General features: G+C 37.0%; 2 protein-coding genes across 2 annotated transcripts in view; one reads left to right on the top strand and one right to left on the bottom strand.

The window, feature by feature from the left end:
* Positions 1–827, bottom strand: part of BAG5 (BAG cochaperone 5) — a 48,395-nt gene extending 47,568 nt beyond the window's left edge. The window contains exon 1 of the mRNA XM_053697406.1: positions 688–827. The gene's annotated coding sequence lies outside the window, so the exon portion shown is untranslated. The remainder of the gene's footprint in view (positions 1–687) is intronic.
* On the top strand, positions 815–20,248 carry LOC128644825 (cytochrome c oxidase assembly factor 8). The gene is given in 6 exon segments (XM_053697408.1): positions 815–1,028; positions 3,344–3,491; positions 3,494–3,540; positions 13,235–13,298; positions 18,929–19,019; positions 19,410–20,248. Coding segments are annotated over 6 exon segments (570 nt in total). The 5' UTR covers positions 815–908; the 3' UTR covers positions 19,510–20,248.
* The last annotated feature ends 497 nt before the right edge of the window (positions 20,249–20,745 follow it).

Here is a 20,745-nt window from a genome sequence, read left to right as displayed (position 1 = left end):
TGCCTCTCCCTCAGGTTTGGGTAGGTATCACTGTGTCTGCCTCTCCCTCAGGTTTGGGTAGGTATAACTATGTCTGCCTCTCCCTCAGGTTTGGGTAGGTATAACTATGTCTGCCTCTCCCTCAGGTTTGGGTAGGTATAACTATGTCTGCCTCTCCCTCAGGTTTGGGTAGGTATAACTATGTCTGCCTCTCCCTCAGGTTTGGGTAGGTATAAACTATGTCTGCCTCTCCCTCAGGTTTGGGTAGGTATAACTATGTCTGCCTCTCCCTCAGGTTTGGGTAGGTATAACTATGTCTGCCTCTCCCTCAGGTTTGGGTAGGTATAACTATGTCTGCCTCTCCCCCTCTCTCAGGATTGCTGTACGTCTCTCCGTGTCGCGCTTTCTCTGTAAGGCTCAATATAATCCTGCCTATCTCTATTACCTTTGCCCCCTCTCTCTCAGGCTCGGTATATGTCTCTCACCCTTGCCCCTTCTCTCTCAGGCTCGGTGTATGTCTCTCACCCTTGCCCCCCTCTCTCTTAGGCTCTGTGTATGTCTCTCATCCTTGCCCCCCTCTCTCTCAGGCTCTGTGTATGTCTCTCACCCTTGTCCCCCTCTCAGACCTTGTGTGTGTCTCTCTCAGGCTCGGTGTTTGTGTCTCCCACTGACATCTGTCAGATCCGCATTTTATATCACCAGACTCACCTGTGCCCCGGGGTACTCGGCGAGCAGTAACCTGCCCCTCTCCGCTTGCGGCTCAGCCGCCCCAGTCTACGTTAGGAATACGCCACGTCCCGGGCCGCAGAATCCCCCAGAAGCCCTGGTTCTCCAAGGCCCAGCGAAATTCCTATCTGCGCATTGCTTTGCCGTCACCATGGCAACCCCTCAGCTGCCGTAAAGTATCGCCGCCCATGTGAGTAAAGGAAATGGCTGCGCTAGAGGTGACACGGCTGCGGCTTCTGGCCATCCAAATGTTTTTCTCTCGTCACGGACATACTCAGGCTTCACAGCTCGGTCAAGGACCCTCCGAGCCCAACACCCAGCAGGTCCGACATTACTAGGACACGCAGTGACCCCTTGGCTGTCTGAGAGGCCTGCGGTGCATTATGTGCTGAGTGCTCAGCTCTCTGTCAGCCAACGCCGCAAACTGCCATGTGTCAGATCTATCAGTGTAATATGCACCGTTTTGTACATCTACTATAATTATTAGTACAGGGGCTGCACTCATTGTAGAGAGGTCTTTTACTTTATTTAACGTAATCTCTTTAGTCTCAAGACCTTTTATTTACTTCATAGAGCTGTGAATGTGACCCATATTGTAGCCCTGATAGCTTATTATCTGACAGCTTGTTAAAGAATAGTAGTTTTATACAGATGGATATAACTTTATCTTGAGTATTACATTTTAGATTTTTTTTTCACTCTGGACTAGTAACATTTCTTTTCTGACTAGTAAGTAAACTATAGTGACATTGTCCAATATCTATCTATCTATCTATCTATCTATCTATCTATCTATATATATATATATATATATATATATATATATATATATATATAATGTATGTGTGTAGATGTTACTTTCCAATATATTAAAGGGACAGTATACACTCATTTTCATATAACTGCATGTAATAGACACTACTATAAAGAATAAGATGCACAGATACTGATATAAAAATCTTACTTAAAAGTTCTAAGTTTAGCTCTGTTGAAAAGGTGGCTGGAAAGCCCACTGCAAGTGGGAAATAAGACACTCCCCCCCCTCCCCCTTCTTTTGCATATGAAAAGACCCTTTACACAAACAGGAGCAAGCTGGAGTAGGTAGTCGAGCGTATTCACATAAAACTTTGGGGCTTGGTTAGGAGTCTGAAAATCAGAGCAATGTTATTTAGAAATAAGCAAAATTATACATTTTAAAAAAAAAAGAAAACTTTATGGGCGATATATATAGATCATCTACAAAACATTTATGCAAGTCTATAATGTCCCTTTAATCCCAATAAAATTATGCTGTCACCAAAAATGTCTTTTTGTTTTTTTAAAGGGACACTAAATGCAATTTTTTTCTTTAATGATTCAGATAGATCATGCAATTTTAAGCAACTTTCTAATTTACTCCTATTATCAATTTTTATTTGTTCTCTTGCTATCTTTATTTAAAAAGCAGGAATGTTATGCATAGGAGCCGGCCCATTTTTGGTTGAGAAGCTGGGTTATGCTTGCTGATTGGTGGGTAAATGTCAGCATCCAATAAGCAAGCGCTATCCATGGTGCTGAACCTAAAATGGTCTGGCTGCTAAGATTTACATTCATGATTTTCAAATAAAGATAGCAAGAGAACAAAGAAAAATTGATAAAAGGCGTAAATTAGAAAGTTGCTTAAAATTTCATGCTCTATCTGAATCATTAAAGAAAAACAATTTGCGTTTAGTGTCCCTTTAAGTCAGGAGAGTCTTGATTTTTAATATATAATTGAAGTGATAGGTCAAAATTGAAATGTGCGTTTCAATTTTAAATAGAAACTTTTTTGCAGTATAATTCCATTAGCAAAAATGCTTCTTGTAAAAGTAAAGTTATTACTGCAACAACACTGTACAACTTGGAAAACATATTACATTACTAAAAGCTTCTCTATTAAACCAGTTACCATGACATCAAAGTGCTAGAATATAAAAACACATAGTTGTGTTACTATATATTGATATTCATGAACAATTTATTATACTTTGGCTTGTTGTCTATAAAGTTATATGGAAGTCCAAATTTAACTTTAATGCAATTTAAAAAACTTCAAATTACATCTTTCTTTTACTTTTTTTTCTGTACCCTTTGATGAAACTAAGCTCCCTTTTCATGATAGCATATGTAGATATGCCTATGAATTGTATGTGTGGCATTGTACAAACAGAGCTATTATATAGTGCTCATTAAACCTTCCCTCAGAATGCACTCATGAAAAGCACAATGTTTCAACACAAAGGTCCAAGAAAAAAAGTAACATTTTATATATGAAATTGAATGCTCCATCTAAATTAAGTACTTTTTGAATTGTTTTATTAAAAGGACTTTGATCACTAACTACATTTATAAGCATAGTATTGAGGTTATTCCCCATCTTTCTCGAGTCATGGGTGCCGCCATGTTGAAATCTAGCTTTCACTACATTCCGTACTGACCTTTCTGTACATGTGCAGTAACTCTTTCAGACACCTGCAGTGTAACCTAGGTTACAAAATGGTGGCGCCCATGATTAGGAGGAGGTGCATAATATGTATTTAGTGTTGCTTTACTGCACATGTAATATAAATAAGGTTGCTCTTTTATTCATTTATATAACCAGTATACAGTTCTTTTTCAGGCTATACAATTCTCTCCTCCTGCTGACTCCAAATATGACTGGATTGGGCCTCCTGATAGATTATCCAATCTAAGACCAATTAAATATTTCACCCCAAAGTGTGAATCTCCACTAGAAAAAAAGCTTAGAGAATTGCGGCAAGAAACAGAAAATGGAATGAAAGATTTTGGACACATCAGAATAAAACATTTGTTAAGGTAAAGTAAAAAAAAAAAACTCTACAGACAGTACTCAAGCATGTTTTATTTGAACTCTTCATGACGCACACACAATGACACTCGCACATAATGACGCACACATAATGACGCACACACAATGACACTCTCACATAATGACGCACACATAATGACGCACACACAATGACACTCGCACCAAATGACGCACACATAATGACGCACACACAATGACACTCGCACATAATGACGCACACATAATGACGCACACACCAATGACACTCAACATAATGACGCACACACAATGACACTCACACATAATGACGCACACATAATGACGCACACACAATGACACTCGTACATAATAGATGCACACATAATGAGCACACACAATGACACTCACACATAATGACGCACACATAATGACGCACACACAATGACACTCGCACATAATGACGCACACACAATGACACACACTGACGCGCACACACAATGACACCCGCAGACACTCACGACGCACACACAATGACACGCACACATAAAGACACACACACATAATGACGCACACACAATGACACTCACACCTAATGATGCACACACAATGACACACACTGACGCGCACACACAATGACACACACACAATGACACTCATACGCACACACAATGACACGGTCACACACAGTGACACACACACGCACTTTTCTCACACACCCCAAATGCACTCACTCTTTCACACAAAGACATACTCTCACTCACCAAATGCACTCACTCTTTCACACAAAGACATACTCTCACTCACCCAAATGCACTCACTCTTTCACACACAGACTCACACACAAAGACACTTACACTAATGAAAACTCGTACTGTCTGGGTCATCCCACACAGGTGGCAACCCTAATCACAAACGGCTGCTCTAATTGTTTTCAACCCGTGTAAGATTCAAAAGTATATGGATACAGTGGGCAGGGCAATATGTTCCACATATGGTAAATAGGCTGCTTCTTACCCCCCTTCTGGCACACTCTGGACAGAACCTTCTAAAGCAGGGGTTTTCAAAGTCTTAGGTGATGGGCCTTACCTCTGACAAAATTTTCATATATATATTTATTTAAATTTATTTATATATTTTTTTTTCTTCTATATTTTATTTTTTAATCCAAACAGTGCTTCACGCACATTTCCAATTTGCGTTTTTTACCTCCTGGGTTAAACGTAAGTCACTGACCAAGACAACAAACTCAATGCAGTTTGTGAGCGACTTTGGCCTCAATGCCACGACATGGCAAGTGTCATTGTCAGTTCTTAAAAACAGTTGTATGTTTTGCCAAAGTCAGCTACTGCTTGTGATTTCCATAGGATAGTGTGAAATGTCATTAATCCCGCCCCTGGGGAGGCCCACTTCACTTCATATATTCCATACCCACAATTTTTATTTCAAGGTTTATTTTTATAATTCTTTTATGTATTTACTTGCGTACTTAAAGGGACAGTCTACTTGAACATTTTTATTCTTAAAAAGATAGATAATCCCTGTATTACCTATTCCTCAGTTTTGCATAACCAACACTGTTCTATTAATACACTTTGTATCTCTGTAATTATCTTGTATCTAAGCCCCTCCAGGCTGCCCGCTTATCACAGTTTTTTTACAGACTTGAATTTTAGCCAATCAGTGCTGGCTAATAAATAATTTCATGGATTAACATGAACTAGCGCTAACTGTGAAAAACTGTCAAGATGCACTGAGATAAGAGACGGCCTTCAACGGTTTAGAAATTAGTTTGAGCCTACCTAGGTTTAGCTTTCAAAAGAGAATACCAAGAGTACAAAGCAAATTGTATGATTATAGTAAAATTGGAATATTGTTTAAAATGGCCTATCTGAATCATGAAAGTTTAAATTTGAGTTGACTGTCCCCGTTAAAGCGTCTGCTCATTACAAAACTGTGTGAGAGGTGCATCTCCAATATTAATTAGTCACAGCTTCCTTTTGTTGCATATTGTCTCTACTTGCAAATCAATTGTACACTTTTTTTTTTTATTTAAATTCTTTTTATTGAAGAAGCACAGGTACAATTAATCAAGTGCATACATTGACATGTAGAGTCACAACGACAATACAAATACAATTATGGAATACGCATAACATGCAATATCAATAGTGGTATTGTTTGCCATCATCAAACACAATGAGAGATAGCAACTTCTTTTCATAAAGCAAAGTACACATGTAATTTACAAACTGAGGTTAAAGCCATGTTCTAATATGAATTAATCCCTGCAATAAGAGTTATAGTAAAATTAGTTGCTCTTTATTCTCATATTGCACCTGCACCACTCTTATTTATAGATTTTAGTAACGTAATCCATAACTAACAACCACAACACATAAACAATACAATAAAGCATCTAATGTACACATATAAACCAAACAAAAACAAGACAGATCCCAAATAGGTTCAGTAGGTATGTTAGCAGCTGCCTTAATAGGAAAAAGTGGCGTTAAGTAATCTCAGCTAGACATGTATGAGGAATATCAATACACAAATTACTCAACCTTAATTGACCTAATAAATTATACTAACCTTCAAAAAACTCCAGCCACCATATCAATTTAAAAGACCTATATTTCTTATCCTGGGTCCAAACATACAACGTTTCAAGCCAATGTGGCTCTTAGTCTGTACATCTTATTATACAGGTTCATGCTTTTATACCTCACCTGTTAATTATTCAATCAACTGTTCATTAACCCATTGTGTGAAAAACATGTATTGCAACATGCAATAGTGGACTCCTGTTTGGGTTGTAAAATATAGTACCACTCTTTTTTACTTTTGATGTCTCTTTGTTTTTCAATAGAATGGGTGAACAGTGTACATATCATTTAAAATATAAACATAAAACCTATATACAATATTAAAAGAGGAGCATAATATCCAAACATCCACAATGTCTGCACAGTCTACAGAGTATATTTACATCAATCAAGATTTATTCCTTTGCAGAGTGTATTTTTTATTGAGAAAATTTCTTTCACTTTATTGATTCATTTATCCTTTATTTTACCATTATAACACCCTGTTATTCACAAGCCATTTTTAAGCGCCCTTGATCAACCAGAAAATATACAAACAATCCTAACCTTCTCCCTGTGTGATTTTCTTTAGTAAAATAGACTCCAATCAAAGTCTTTATTAAGGCCCTTGGGGATAAGGCAATCCAGTTTGTGAATCCAGAACATCTCCCTAACTTTTAGGAGATGCTCTCTATCGCCCCCCCTCCTTGGTTTCATCACCTGGTCTATGACTAAGAATCTAAGCTGACTTATGTTATGACCTGCAGAGAGGAAGTGAGAGGATACTGGTGCTTCTTTATTATTACACCTTATGTTAGATTTGTGTTCCGTTATCCTCTCCCTTACCTCTCTGCAGGTCTCGCCAATATAAATAAATCCACACGGACATTTAATCATGTAAATAGCATATGTTGCTCTACATGTAAAATGTTTGTTTATTGTAAACTTCCTACCACTCGTAGGATGGTAGAAGTATTTGCCTTTTATCATTGAGCATGCAATGGCTACAATTTAAACATGGACTAGCAGCCCATTATTGCTACTACCAATTGTTGATTGTATACTTCTCTTTCCAGGGCCTATGTCTGTGTGTATGATCCAATCCCTAATTCTTTTATTTCTCTTGTACGCAATCATTGGTTCTTTTTTAAATTCTTCCACCTGTGGATTGCATTCCCTAGAGAAATAAAAGAATTAGGGATTGGATCATACACACAGACATAGGCCCTGGAAAGAGAAGTATACAATCAACAATTGCGTAGTAGCAATATTGGCTGCTATCCATGCTTTAAAATTGTAGCCCATTGCAGCTCAATGATAAAAGGCAAATACTTCTACCATCCTAAAGAGTGGTAGGAAGTTTACAATAAACAAACATTTTACATGTAGAGCAAATATGCTATTTACATGATTAAATGTCCGTGTGGATTTTATTTATATTGGCGAGACCTGCAGAGAGGTAAGGGAGAGGATAACGGAACACAAATCTAACATAAGGTGTAATAATAAAGAAGCACCAGTATCCTCTCACTTCCTCTCTGCAGGTCATAACATAAGTCAGCTTAGATTCTTAGTCATAGACCAGGTGATGAAACCAAGGAGGGGGGGCGATAGAGAGCATCTCCTAAAAGTTAGGGAGATGTTCTGGATTCACAAACTGGATTGCCTTATCCCCAAGGGCCTTAATAAAGACTTTGATTGGAGTCTATTTTACTAAAGAAAATCACACAGGGAGAAGGTTAGGATTGTTTGTATATTTTCTGGTTGATCAAGGGCGCTTAAAAATGGCTTGTGAATAACAGGGTGTTATAATGGTAAAATAAAGGATAAATGAATCAATTAAAGTGAAAGAAATTTTCTCAATAAAAAAATACACTCTGCAAAGGAATAAATCTTGATTGATGTAAATATACTCTGTAGACTGTGCAGACATTGTGGATGTTTGGATTTTATGCTCCTCTTTTAATATTGTATATAGGTTTTATGTTTATATTTTAAATGATATGTACACTGTTCACCCATTCTATTGAAAAACAAAGAGACATCAAAAGTAAAAAAGAGTGTACTATATTTTACAACCAACAGGTGTCACTATTGCATGTTGCAATACATGTTTTTTCACACAATGGGTTAATGAACAGTTGATGGAATAATTAACAGGTGAGGGTATAAAAAAGCATGAACCTGTATAATTAAGATGAACATGACTAAGAGCCACATTGGCTTGAAACGTTGTATGTTTGGACCCAGGATAAGGAAAATAAAGGTCTTTTAAATTGATATGGTGGCTGGAGTTTTTTGAAGTTTGTGATTGTGCTGTGGACCTGGCAAGTCTGCTGCTCCGTGCCCCATAAGAGAAAGATTCAGGTGTGCTGTTTTCCACTTATTGGATTTTGCTAATAAATTATACTGCCAGGCAAATATCATCTAATAAACATCGGTCTAGAAACTTACTGTGAAAAGTGTGGCTGCCTTATTATTACATGTATGTAATTACTCAATAGTTTCTTGGTAAATATGAGTGGGATATGCATATGCAAAGGATATTAAAATGGACTAAATATGTCTGGCTATTATTCAAAGCCTGAGCTTGTATGTGTGTTGAGACCTCAGTTTGCAGAAAACAATTTAGTTTCATATTGACATCTGATCCCAAGAGTATAGTAAGATGGGATGAAATTTGCTGTATCTCCTTATTATTAAGAAATGGACTTATAACACATTTTAACCAGAGTATCCTGAAGCTCTTATCATGTATACAGAATGTAGCCAGCAGTTTTGAGCACCATAAATAGTGTAAGTCTGTCTTATCCCAATGCCCACTATGTAGAGGGACCCATTATTGCTAATTAAAGAAATAAGTATCAGGCAATGTGGCATGTAAATAATGATCAGCAAAACTGTAGATTAGCTGTGGAAACATGTCACTCATAAGAAAGCAGCATGACCAAGTTTTTACATATTATGAGAAATATGACATATTGTAAGTCATAGCAAACAGCATTATGATTATGCAGCAGTTCAAATAAACGTTTTCTTTTGTTTTTTTTCCCCTCTATGTGTGTCAGAGTAAACGGTGATAAAACGTAGTAAACCTAAAAAAAAAAAAAAAAAGGGTCCCCACTATTACCACGCCTATATTATAGACCTACCGAGGACTAGGTTTGATGGGAGTTTACTTAATTTGGATAAATAATGAAGCATAGACTCTTTCAAAGTGCAATTGTGAAAAAGGCAATACAATATCTGCCAAGTCTAAATAACTATGTAGACGGTTAATATAGTTAATACTAAGTGGGTACTTGGCTAAGAAAAAGGACCAGGACTCTACAGTCTATATTCCTTGAACTAATAGGAAAAACAAACTAAATACAGTAAAACAAAACAATAATAGCAACAAAACAATTGTAAACACACAATAAAATATGAACACTTAGGAGTCCACCCTGCCAGCAAAAGTCACTACTCACTACTAGCTGTGTTGCGAGAGATGGTATATTGAAGCAGCGGCAAACACACTTAGGAAACGCTGAATTTACAACAGAAGTATGTACAACTGCGTTCATGCAAATAACCTTGTGTGTTCCAACACAGTGGAACTAACATCGTCCCACAAGCCCATATATTAGCCGATTCCTATAGGACAGTGGCGATTTGGCAGTTTCTCCCTGATGGCTATCTGCCAAATCTCACAATGTTCATGGAGACAGTGTAGGATATTATTCCGGGGGATCCGTATATGAGCAAGCTGGTCTGTTCCAGATGCAAGATTGTCAGTGTTGTGAACGGCTTCTTCTTTGGTGCTCGATCTAAGATTTAGGTCTGTTGCTGAGATCGTTACCGAGTGGGCCAGCAGAGAGAGCTGCAAGCTATTTCCCGGTTCTGTAGTCAGCTCCATAACGGAGCTCGGCAGGTTCATGCTGGAGGAAACCGCTCTGGGGCCATGAGGTCTTCCTCCGTTAGTGGTGTGGAGCTGGGTATTGTACATAACAAGGTAAGATTGAGAATAGGTTTCCCCTGCTGACAAGGCTGTTCCCGTGCCCTCAGTGTTGCGCATAGGTCAAAGCAGGAATATAAGAGTTGGTCCAGTCTAGGTAGGAGCGTGGCATTTAATTCGGCCAGGATGTAGAAGTCAGCCTGACGATCTCTAGTGTAAATTTCTCCATTTTGTGAGAGAGGGAGTTTACTTTCTGATATTTGGATCCAAGTTTAGAATGTTAGAAGGTTTTGCAGTGCGGTTACTCTACGATTAAAATTCAAGGCGTCTATTTCCATTACAGGGGCGATCCCCTGTTTAATCTGTAAGATGCCTTCCGGGGTAGAAGTGGTAACCAGTTTCTATCTGCTATGATTCCCGGACAACACAAGTGTCAAGGGAGGTGCTGATGGCTTAGGATGGTAGCTGCAAATAGTTTAACAAGAAGATTTTTCACGGAGCCATGAAAACTTGCAGCCCATCTTGGGGAGCCGCCCACCGGAAGTCCTCAATTGTACACTTTTATTTACTTATTTTTTTTCAACAAAGCTGGATTGAAAACAATTATTGTCTTTAATAATCTCCCTCCTTTCACTGTCCTCACAAGAAGACCATCATGAGGTCTTGGCTATGCCCTCTGGGTATTTGCAACATGTTTCCTATTTATAGTGTAGGGATTTATGTAGGATAATAGGACAAAGCTCTTTAAGGGACCTGTATGGGTGGTATTTAGGACCCTCAGTGCAACGTTACTTTCTCGGGAACAAGACCTAGAAAAAAACACTCCCTGATCTTTCTTACCACCCTTTTTGTCTTTTTTGGTAGTTCCATATATTGGATTGGTTAGTAGCAGTTGAGGCTTAGGGATGCCTTGCAGTAGCTCCTGTGTGTCACTTATCTATTTTTGTGACTGTTCTGTAACATGCTGTGCCTGCAAATGTCAGATTAATGCTTTTTGCAAGTCCCAGGACTAGCACCCTGATTGGCTGCTGAAAATCCCTTTACAATGGGATGTGGCTACTGAGGAAATTTTTGGGTAAAATATCTTCCTTTTTTACATGGAGATGTTCAGGTGATATTTTCTATTCCGCTTTTTACAGCTATGCTGCATCCGTTTCAAGTGCTTCAACATTTGGGTATCATGTCCCTTTAAATTAGAGTATACTACTTAAAGGGACATGAAACCCATTTTTTCTTTCATGATTCAGACAGAGCATTAAAAAAAAAAAAAACTTTCTTATTTACTTCTGTTTTCAAAAGAAAATGCCTATGTGGTATTGTGAATGTATCTGTAGCACTATATACTTTTGACAATATTATACACTTTTGAGCACTAGATGGCCGCAGTCTTTGCACAGTGTAGAACATTGTATAAAAACTGCTGCCATGTAGTGCGCTAGACACATGCACACCCTTGAGCCTACCTACTTGCTTGTCAACAAAGGATACCAGGAGAACAAAATAAATTGCATACAAGAAGAAAATTTAAAAGTTTAAAAAAAAACTAAAAAATCTTGATTTATGAAAGAAACATTTAGGGTTTCATGTCCTTTTTATTTGTATAGTGTGTACTCTTACAAGCTGCTAGAAACCTCTAGAAACTATGTACTTTTGTTTCTTAATATAGCTGTTTGTTATCCCTATGAACCAATCAGCTATGTGTATTTCAGTATCATTGGTGCTCACACATGCTTTTCCTGTAATAGTTCTGCTAGGGACATTTTAAAATGTACTTTGGGAGTTTTTTCTTGTGGATATTATTGTATTGAGAAACTGTACGCTTGTGAGGTTTGTCAGTTTTGTTTATCACCCAATGAGTTTCTTTACCACTGAAGCAATGCTTAAGCATCACATTTCTATATATATTATTCTTCTGTAAAAAATATATATGTGTATGTTTATTGCTTTTTTCGTATGCTTTATGGACATTAGAATGTCTCACTTTTTAATTAACAAAATTTTATTTGGCATCTGTGAAATATGCACATTTATAACAATTTTGAATATAATATTCTTTAAATATTTTTCCCTGTGTCTGTGTAAACATAGCCAGCAGAAGACTATTTAAAGGAGTGAAATGTTGTTCAACATTTTGAAGAGTCATTTGTTATTTACCATCTTCCAATTTACTTTTATCATCAAACTTGTTTTGTTCTTTTGGTATTCTTTGTGAAAGCTAAACCTAGTTAGGCTTAATTTCTAATTTCAATTCTTGAGTAGACTGTCCCTTTAATGAGGGGCTCATTCCCCTTTAGGAAGGGATAGTAATCACCTGCCTACCAGAAAACGTTTTAGGTGCAGCTATAAAGAACAGAAAAACTTGCTGTGCTTCCAAAAAAAAGGGGGGGCTAAAAAGGAACAAAAATAGATTTTGCTAAATGCCAATAAATATAATCAAGGTACATTTGATAGTAAAAAAATAGTAACAGTGATGAAATATGTAATATGGTCACAACAATCAAATGTCATATACCCACAAGTATATAATAAAAACGTAATCCTAACCTATTGAGATGTTAGCATGGACACCGATTCTTTAGTTCTCCTTTTTAATAATGAAAACTGAAACTCTTTCTGAAGATGCTTCTCCCGTTCCATACTCAGGGTTCATCACAACGGTGATATGTTGTTATTGAGTGATATATTTATATATTCTGCGCATACAATTATATAACATAGTGCTAAGCTCTGTATACATTAAATTATACACTGATTTGTATGTGTATGTGTGTATGTATATACTGTGTGTGTGTATATATATATATATATATATATATATATATATATATATATATATAGAGAGAGAGAGAGAATATAACTCATTGTGTAAACCATTTACAAATCTAAACAAGTCAGAAGACTTGCTTTAAACCCAGAAACTCTCTGACTACACTGTTTCCAGTGCAGCAAAGAAATCTGGGTAAGATATGCAAATGAGGTTCACAATGACTCAACCTTTTTACTTTAGCCTGCTTTTTAAGACAGACTTCCCTTTACGCCATAGCACATAACACACAGCATGCTATATATAATGTTACTGCTGGTTATACCTTTTGTCACCTAAAAGTATATAAAGTGGCACAGCTTTTGGGGCTAAGTATTGCTTATCTACCTCTACCATTAAGTTAAAAGTGCCTCCATAATGTTGTTTCTGTTTTTCAGGAAAAAGAAGAGTTTATTCATTTAAAATTAAAATCTTTGGGGCTGGAAGAAAGAGACGAAGAGGGTAATGTATTATACAACAGGCTGTGACGTTATGTTTTGTGCATACATGAAAGGGAACATAGCACACCAAGACACTTTACTGCTGGGTACAATTATAGTAGCTATAGTTACTCGTCACCATGGTGTTGTTTTACCTCCTGTACCTGCAACCTTCTTTATAGTTGTAATCTTTATAGTTGTAATCTTAAAGTGATGGTAAACCCTAGCGTTTGTGAAGCGCTAGGGTTTACCAGTGGAACAAATAAAAGGGACTTTCAGTCATGAAGTATAAAAACTGAGTGCCTCAGCCAGCCCACGGATGCTATTTTGCTGTGAGGTGACGTTTCCACCTATTAGCCAATTGGCTAAGAGGTGGAAACAAAACCTCACAGCAAAATAGCATTCAGTAGTGGACTGCCTGAGGAGCTCAGCACGGCGAATGCTTCAGAGAAATAAAGGAACTTTCCGCATGAAGTATTTTATACTTCATGACTGAAAGTCCCCTTTATTTGTTCCACTGATAAATCCTAGTGTTTAACAAACGCTAGGATTTACCTTCACTTTAACCCATTACAGGAGCCAGTTGATCACATGACCAAGTTCTGCATCTCTAAACCTGGTGCCACCATCTTGTAACTCGGTATTGTTGTGCCATGTGATAGAAACGGTGCACTCATAGATCAGTGATGTTACTGGCTTTTTGACAGCTTCTAGTTTAGGTTAGACAGTGCATTTGACAGCAGAAATTTTTAATTTTTCTTTTTTCAGTTTAAAAGTTACATATCAAATCTAAAAAAAACTTCAGGAATAGTATAGAGCAATGCAGCTACTTCAAAAACATACAGCTCCTGCTCTGCATTGTGCACTCTAATTGGATGTGCACAGTAATGCTTGTCAAGAAGATTATAATATCACTGGTGAATGCCTAATGCTTCTGTCCTAAACTCCAAGATGGTGGCGCTCAATGTGAAGACGCAGAGCTTCACTAACCAGCACCTTTAAATGGGTAAAATAGTAGAACAGCTTTAAAGTGATCTGCATGCACAGGAGGAGAAATAATAGCATGGGGAGTAGTAACCATACTACTATAGTTGCACCCAGCAGTTTAATGCCTCTTTAACCCGTGGTCATTATCCACACAATGCCGTTACTGCTTTCAGGGCTCATCACGGCCACTGCCTGCAGTCTTAGGCAGTTTAAGTGGTGGCGTCGGGTTAGGCCTGAGTTGGGGATTTCTGGGATGTAAGTGACATCACCACGTTTGGGTATGATGACGTCACTTAGACCCAAAAACCACGGAAGTAACATCCTCACTTAATTGGAGAAGGGAAGGGGATGGAGAGGTGCTTATAAAGCCCCATCGATCTCAGCTCTCTTAACTCCTACATACCCCCAAAACACACCGTTGGAAAGGTAATCGCTTTAAAAAAATAAGCGTCTGAATGTGCATATGTACATTTTATAGAGTACAGAAATGAATTTGACTCTGCGTGTTAAAAGAACTGTTTAATAAATTAAAGGGACATTAAACTGAGTTTTTTCTTTAATAATTCAGATAACCATAAAATATTAAACACCTTTCCAATTTACTTCTGTTATCAAAAAGTTCTTCATTCTCTTGTTATCCTTTATTGAAGGAACAGCAGTGCACAACTGGGAGCTAGCTAAACCAATGACAAGAGGCACGTGTAGCCATTAATCGGCAGCTAGCTCCCTGTAGTGCATTGCTACTACTCCTGAGCATACCTAGGCATGCCTTCCAACAAAAGTTAGATAATAAAAGTAAATTAAAAATGTAAAATTGCATGCTCTGTCTGAATCATGAAAGGATACTAAGAGAATAAAGCAAAATTAGATAATAGAAGTAAATTGGAAAGTTGTTTAAAATTGTATGCTCTTTCTGAATCATTAAATAAATTTGATAATAGAAGTAAACTAGATTTTTTTTTTTTTTTTTTTTTAAATTGTAAGCTCTGAATCACAAAAGAAAATTTTGGGGTTTTATATCCCTTTAAAGGGACATTAAACACTTTGAGATGGTAATATAAAATGATAAATTGTATAAATAAAACAACTCTGCAATATACTTTCATTATTTATTTTGTCCTCTTTGCCTGTAATTCCATTCTGAAATTGTGAGCTTTTCAGTTCCTGTTAGAAATGGAAGTGCAGAACACTGCTAAATCCAGCACAACCATTGGCTGCACACTCTAGTGACCTATGTATAACTGTCCCTAATTGGCCACAGCAGAGAAGGTAGCACAAGTTACAACATGGCAGCTCCCAGTGTTTTATAGACACTAAAACTTTACACTTATTTTTTCACTTTTTAAACTAATGAAACTTTAAAAAATACATCTACATGTTAGTCATGGACTAATCTTTTCTTTGAATGCATCATTCGATCTAGCATGTATTTAGTGTTTAATGTCCCTTTAAGTGTTGTGCTCAAGCACAATCCAAAATACTGCTTTAAAATGAAGTAATCCGTTATTGCTAGCTAGTTTGCATAACAAAACCCATGAAAATGTTATGGATTTAAAGGGACAGTTAACTTAGGATTTTTAATAGTATTTTCCTAAATGCCTTATGTATCTAAGACAATCTAGTGTAATTTAATAAATAAATATTTCTAACATATCTAAAACCGGTCACTAAACTTACATTGAGGGAGTATACGCCCGCCGCCCATAACTGCTACTCTAATTTTTTATTTTTTTTGCAAGCTCCTTCTTGTGGCCAATCCCCTGCTTATCGGTCGCGCTGCTCCTTGTCTGTCTTTGACTGACAGGCATAGCTGGGGGCCTACAGAGCATGCACATTATCAGGCTGAACAGGCAATACGGTCTTTACCATTATTTGCCGGTTAAGGGCATGCGTGGTTTGCAGTTGTCAGCGAAAATCACTTGACAGACATAAGCTGTTAACGAGCTTGAATAGGAGGAACGGGGGGCAGGTTGAGAGCTTCCTATGGGATGAACTTTTTGGCGAGAAAATACTCCCACATCAGGAGCTACTGAATGGGCTGCAAGTGAGAACATTGATTTTTGGTATTTTAAAGTGTTATAACTTTATTTTTAAACAATTTATTGAAAAGATTACAAAAGATTAGTGATTACAATAATAGAGCCTGCCTAGATTTGAAACTTTATTCACCAAAATGTACTGACACTTTAAGTTATATTTATATATAATACTTAAATTACAAATGTTTATAAATTAATAAGGTTTTGTTGCAGAACTAAAGGGATATGATGTAAACGGGTGGGACTGGGAAAGTGTATGTATGTGTGTTTGGGTGTACAGGGAGTGCAGAATTATTAGGCAAGTTGTATTTTTGAGGATTAATTTTATTATTGAACAACAACCATGTTCTCAATGAACCCAAAAAACTCATTAATATCAAAGCTGAATATTTTTGGAAGTAGTTTTTAGTTTGTTTTTAGTTTTAGCTATTTTAGGGGGATATCTGTGTGTGCAGGTGACTATTACTGTGCATAATTAGGCAACTTAACAAAAAACAAATATATACCCATTTCAATTATTTATTTTTACCAGTGAAACCAATATAACATCTCAACATTCACAAATATACATTTCTGACATTCAGAAACAAAACAAAAACAAATCAGTGACCAATATAGCCACCTTTCTTTGCAAGGACACTCAAAAGCCTGCCATCCATGGATTCTGTCAGTGTTTTGATCTGTTCACCATCAACATTGCGTGCAGCAGCAACCACAGCCTCCCAGACACTGTTCAGAGAGGTGTACTGTTTTCCCTCCTTGTAAATCTCACATTTGATGATGGACCACAGGTTCTCAATGGGGTTCAGATCAGGTGAACAAGGAGGCCATGTCATTAGATTTTCTTCTTTTATACCCTTTCTTGCCAGCCACGCTGTGGAGTACTTGGACGCGTGTGATGGAGCATTGTCCTGCATGAAAATCCATGTTTTTCTTGAAGGATGCAGACTTCTTCCTGTACCACTGCTTGAAGAAGGTGTCTTCCAGAAACTGGCAGTAGGACTGGGAGTTGAGCTTGACTCCATCCTCAACCCGAAAAGGCCCCATAAGCTCATCTTTGATGATACCAGCCCAAACCAGTACTCCACCTCCACCTTGCTGGCGTCTGAGTCGGACTGGAGCTCTCTGCCCTTTACCAATCCAGCCACGGGCCCATCCATCTGGCGCATAAAGACTCACTCTCATTTCATCAGTCCATAAAACCTTAGAAAAATCAGTCTTGAGATATTTCTTGGCCCAGTCTTGACGTTTCAGCTTGTGTGTCTTGTTCAGTGGTGGTCGTCTTTCAGCCTTTCTTACCTTGGCCATGTCTCTGAGTATTGCACACCTTGTGCTTTTGGGCACTCCAGTGATGTTGCAGCTCTGAAATATGGCCAAACTGGTGGCAAGTGGCATCTTGGCAGCTGCACGCTTGACTTTTCTCAGTTCATGGGCAGTTATTTTGCGCCTTGGTTTTTCCACACGCTTCTTGCGACCCTGTTGACTATTTTGAATGAAACGCTTGATTGTTCGATGATCACGCTTCAGAAGCTTTGCAATTTTAAGAGTGCTGCATCCCTCTGCAAGATATCTCACTATTTTTTACTTTTCTGAGCCTGTCAAGTCCTTATTTTGACCCATTTTGCCAAAGGAAAGGAAGTTGCCTAATAATTATGCACACCTGATATAGGGTGTTGATGTCATTAGACCACACCCCTTCTCATTACAGAGATGCACATCACCTAATATGCTTAATTGGTAGTAGGCTTTCGAGCCTATACAGCTTGGAGTAAGACAACATGCATAAAGAGGATGATGTGGTCAAAATACTCATTTGCCTAATAATTCTGCACTCCCTGTATATACATATACAGGGGTGGAAAGATATTACTATAGTTTACTAGTCAGGCAGAAAGTTAGTAATCCACTCAATGTCAAAGATTAGATATAGTCAAGGTTTTTACTCGTGCTGTGCAATTTCTTACTCACCTGGGACTGGTGGAAATTTCAACCCCTGTAAATGCTTGTGTGTGCATATAAATGTGTATGCATGTGTTATATGCTTATGTTTCATTGGAATAATATAGCACAGAACTCCACTACTTGATTGTTTGTGTTCTATAGGTTTTTTACTCTCATTTTGTTATTAGCAAACATATTATGAAAGCAAATACCCTACTGCACACACATGTGACGCTTTTACAACACTCAGAAATATATTAAAGGGACAGTCTGCAATAGAATTTTTATGATCACATGACTTTTTTTTATTTATTATCTGTTAACTTGCATTTTAGCCAATTAGTGCTGTGTTGTGCACAACTTCACGGGCGTGAGCACAATGTTATCTATATGGCACGCATGAACTAGCAGTCTCCTGTTGTAAAAAGCTAATAAAAAAGCATGAGAGGTTTAAATGCTATAAAGTATATTAATCTAACAATGTTGGTTGTGCAAAGCTGGGGAATGGGTAGTAAAGGTATTATATATCTTTTTAAACAATAACAATTTGTGTAGACTGTCCCTTTAAATTAAGGATAGTGCACAATGTAATGTTGTAGAACGATAAACTATTTTATGGCTTAATAATAAAAAAAAAAAATTGAATTGTGCAACCTAGGTGATTCCATTTATATTTTGTTTACAGGACGAAAACGGACATTGAATGCAGAAGAAATGGCGGATTTTTACAAGGATTTCTTAAGCAAAAACTTTGAGAAACATGCATGCTATAACAGGTCTGTGCATTACTGCTGTTATTAATGAATATAAACACGTGACACATAATCACTAGTATATCATATATATTACAAATTCATAGAAATTAATAATCTCTAGCAAGAGCGTGTGCTTGTTATTATTTGATTGATAAATTTGTCATTCATATTGCTAATTTGTAGTCTGTTTTTTAGTGGAAGCCAAGTGTACATAAAGTAAGGCTTTTTTTACCTCTGTGGACTATTTTAATGGACATAAAACCCCCAAATGTTAGTTTATGATTCAAATAGAAGATTCTCTTTTAAAAACAGATAAAAATTATATTGTAGATTGTCCCTTTAAATTAAGTTATTTCAATAGTACCTGATCTAATCAGACAGTGACTTATTTTGTTTATTTTTATTTCTCAGAGATTGGTATAAACGGAATTTTTCAATTACATTTCTCATGGGACAAGTCACTTTGCAGAGAGCTTGGAAGAAACTTAGATGGACGAAAACTGAAACCTAAAAAATAAGAATCCAGAAAACAAAGAGGCGACAGGCACAGTTTTCCCTGGAATATGGATAAATAATCACTCCAAGCTGAGACTGACCAATACTAAATTTAAGCGTAAAAGACACTGAATGGCATTATGTGTTTCCAGCCTAAGAAACGTGTGATGCACTTTATCCAGAAAGCTAAATATGTAAAACTGGACTTTGTGTCATTATAATAATAATATAGTTATTTATAACTGTACACTTATTCCCAATGGGGATGGAATTTATATTGTGGGTTGTGATTAAAAATCGGTATTGTAGGGCTGGATAGGCTTAGCAATTCCCTCTACAAAATAACATTTATTTGGGTGACTATCCTTTTGTTTTACATTGTAGGATGAGTTTTAGGTTTCTACTGAAGTTTTCTGAGAGGTAGCATCTAAAAGCTCACCTTTTTGTAGGTCTGATATGAAAAATAGACTGGGAACCTCTTTCCCATCAACATTTTTTTTTTAAACTTTAAATTATGTTTCCAATCTATCAGGAAACGGTTAAAGGGACTATTTAGTGTAAAAATAAAATCCTCACTCCTGGGTAACTCCAAAAGCCTTAACAAAATCACAAGTCATCCAATGATGGGCACATCAGATAACCTATCAGGGTTAAAAGGGGTCAGGCTGATAATCTGATATTCACCCACTGTTAATACAGAGTTTGCATATCCCCAAGAACGGAAAATAAAACTTTTTCTGAATTCTGTAAAATCATGATAACTAGTGTGTGCCATTCTTTTACGAATATCTGTCATCAAAAACTTAAAGGGACACTCAGGTCAAAATTAAACTTTCATGATTCAGATAGAGCATTCAATTTTTTAACAACTTTCCATATACTTCCATTAACAAAATGTGCGCACAGTCTGCATTTGTGATTGGTTGATGGCTGTCACATGATACAGGGGGAGTGGAAATAGACATAACTTTGAATATATTTTTAAAAATATAGTAATCTGCTCCTCCTACATTTTTTAATCATTAGTAACTGAAATTTAGAAGATGGAATTTATTTTTAGTTAAAACCAATGTTACATTCTAAAACTATTGGTGTACTCTTTTAGCTGTGGAATATGATAAATGGAAAAAAGGGCCTTGTATCGAGAATTTTTCTGAGAATTTGACTGTGATCAAAAAAACATTTGATTTTGAATTATGGTCATGGGAGACTGACATATAATGCTTGATGGCGTGTGTATTACATTTCCATC

This window comes from Bombina bombina, chromosome 1 (assembly GCF_027579735.1).
Source record: "Bombina bombina isolate aBomBom1 chromosome 1, aBomBom1.pri, whole genome shotgun sequence".
Classification (NCBI taxonomy): Eukaryota; Metazoa; Chordata; class Amphibia; order Anura; family Bombinatoridae; genus Bombina; species Bombina bombina.
This window is presented reverse-complemented; position numbering and strand designations above follow the sequence as displayed.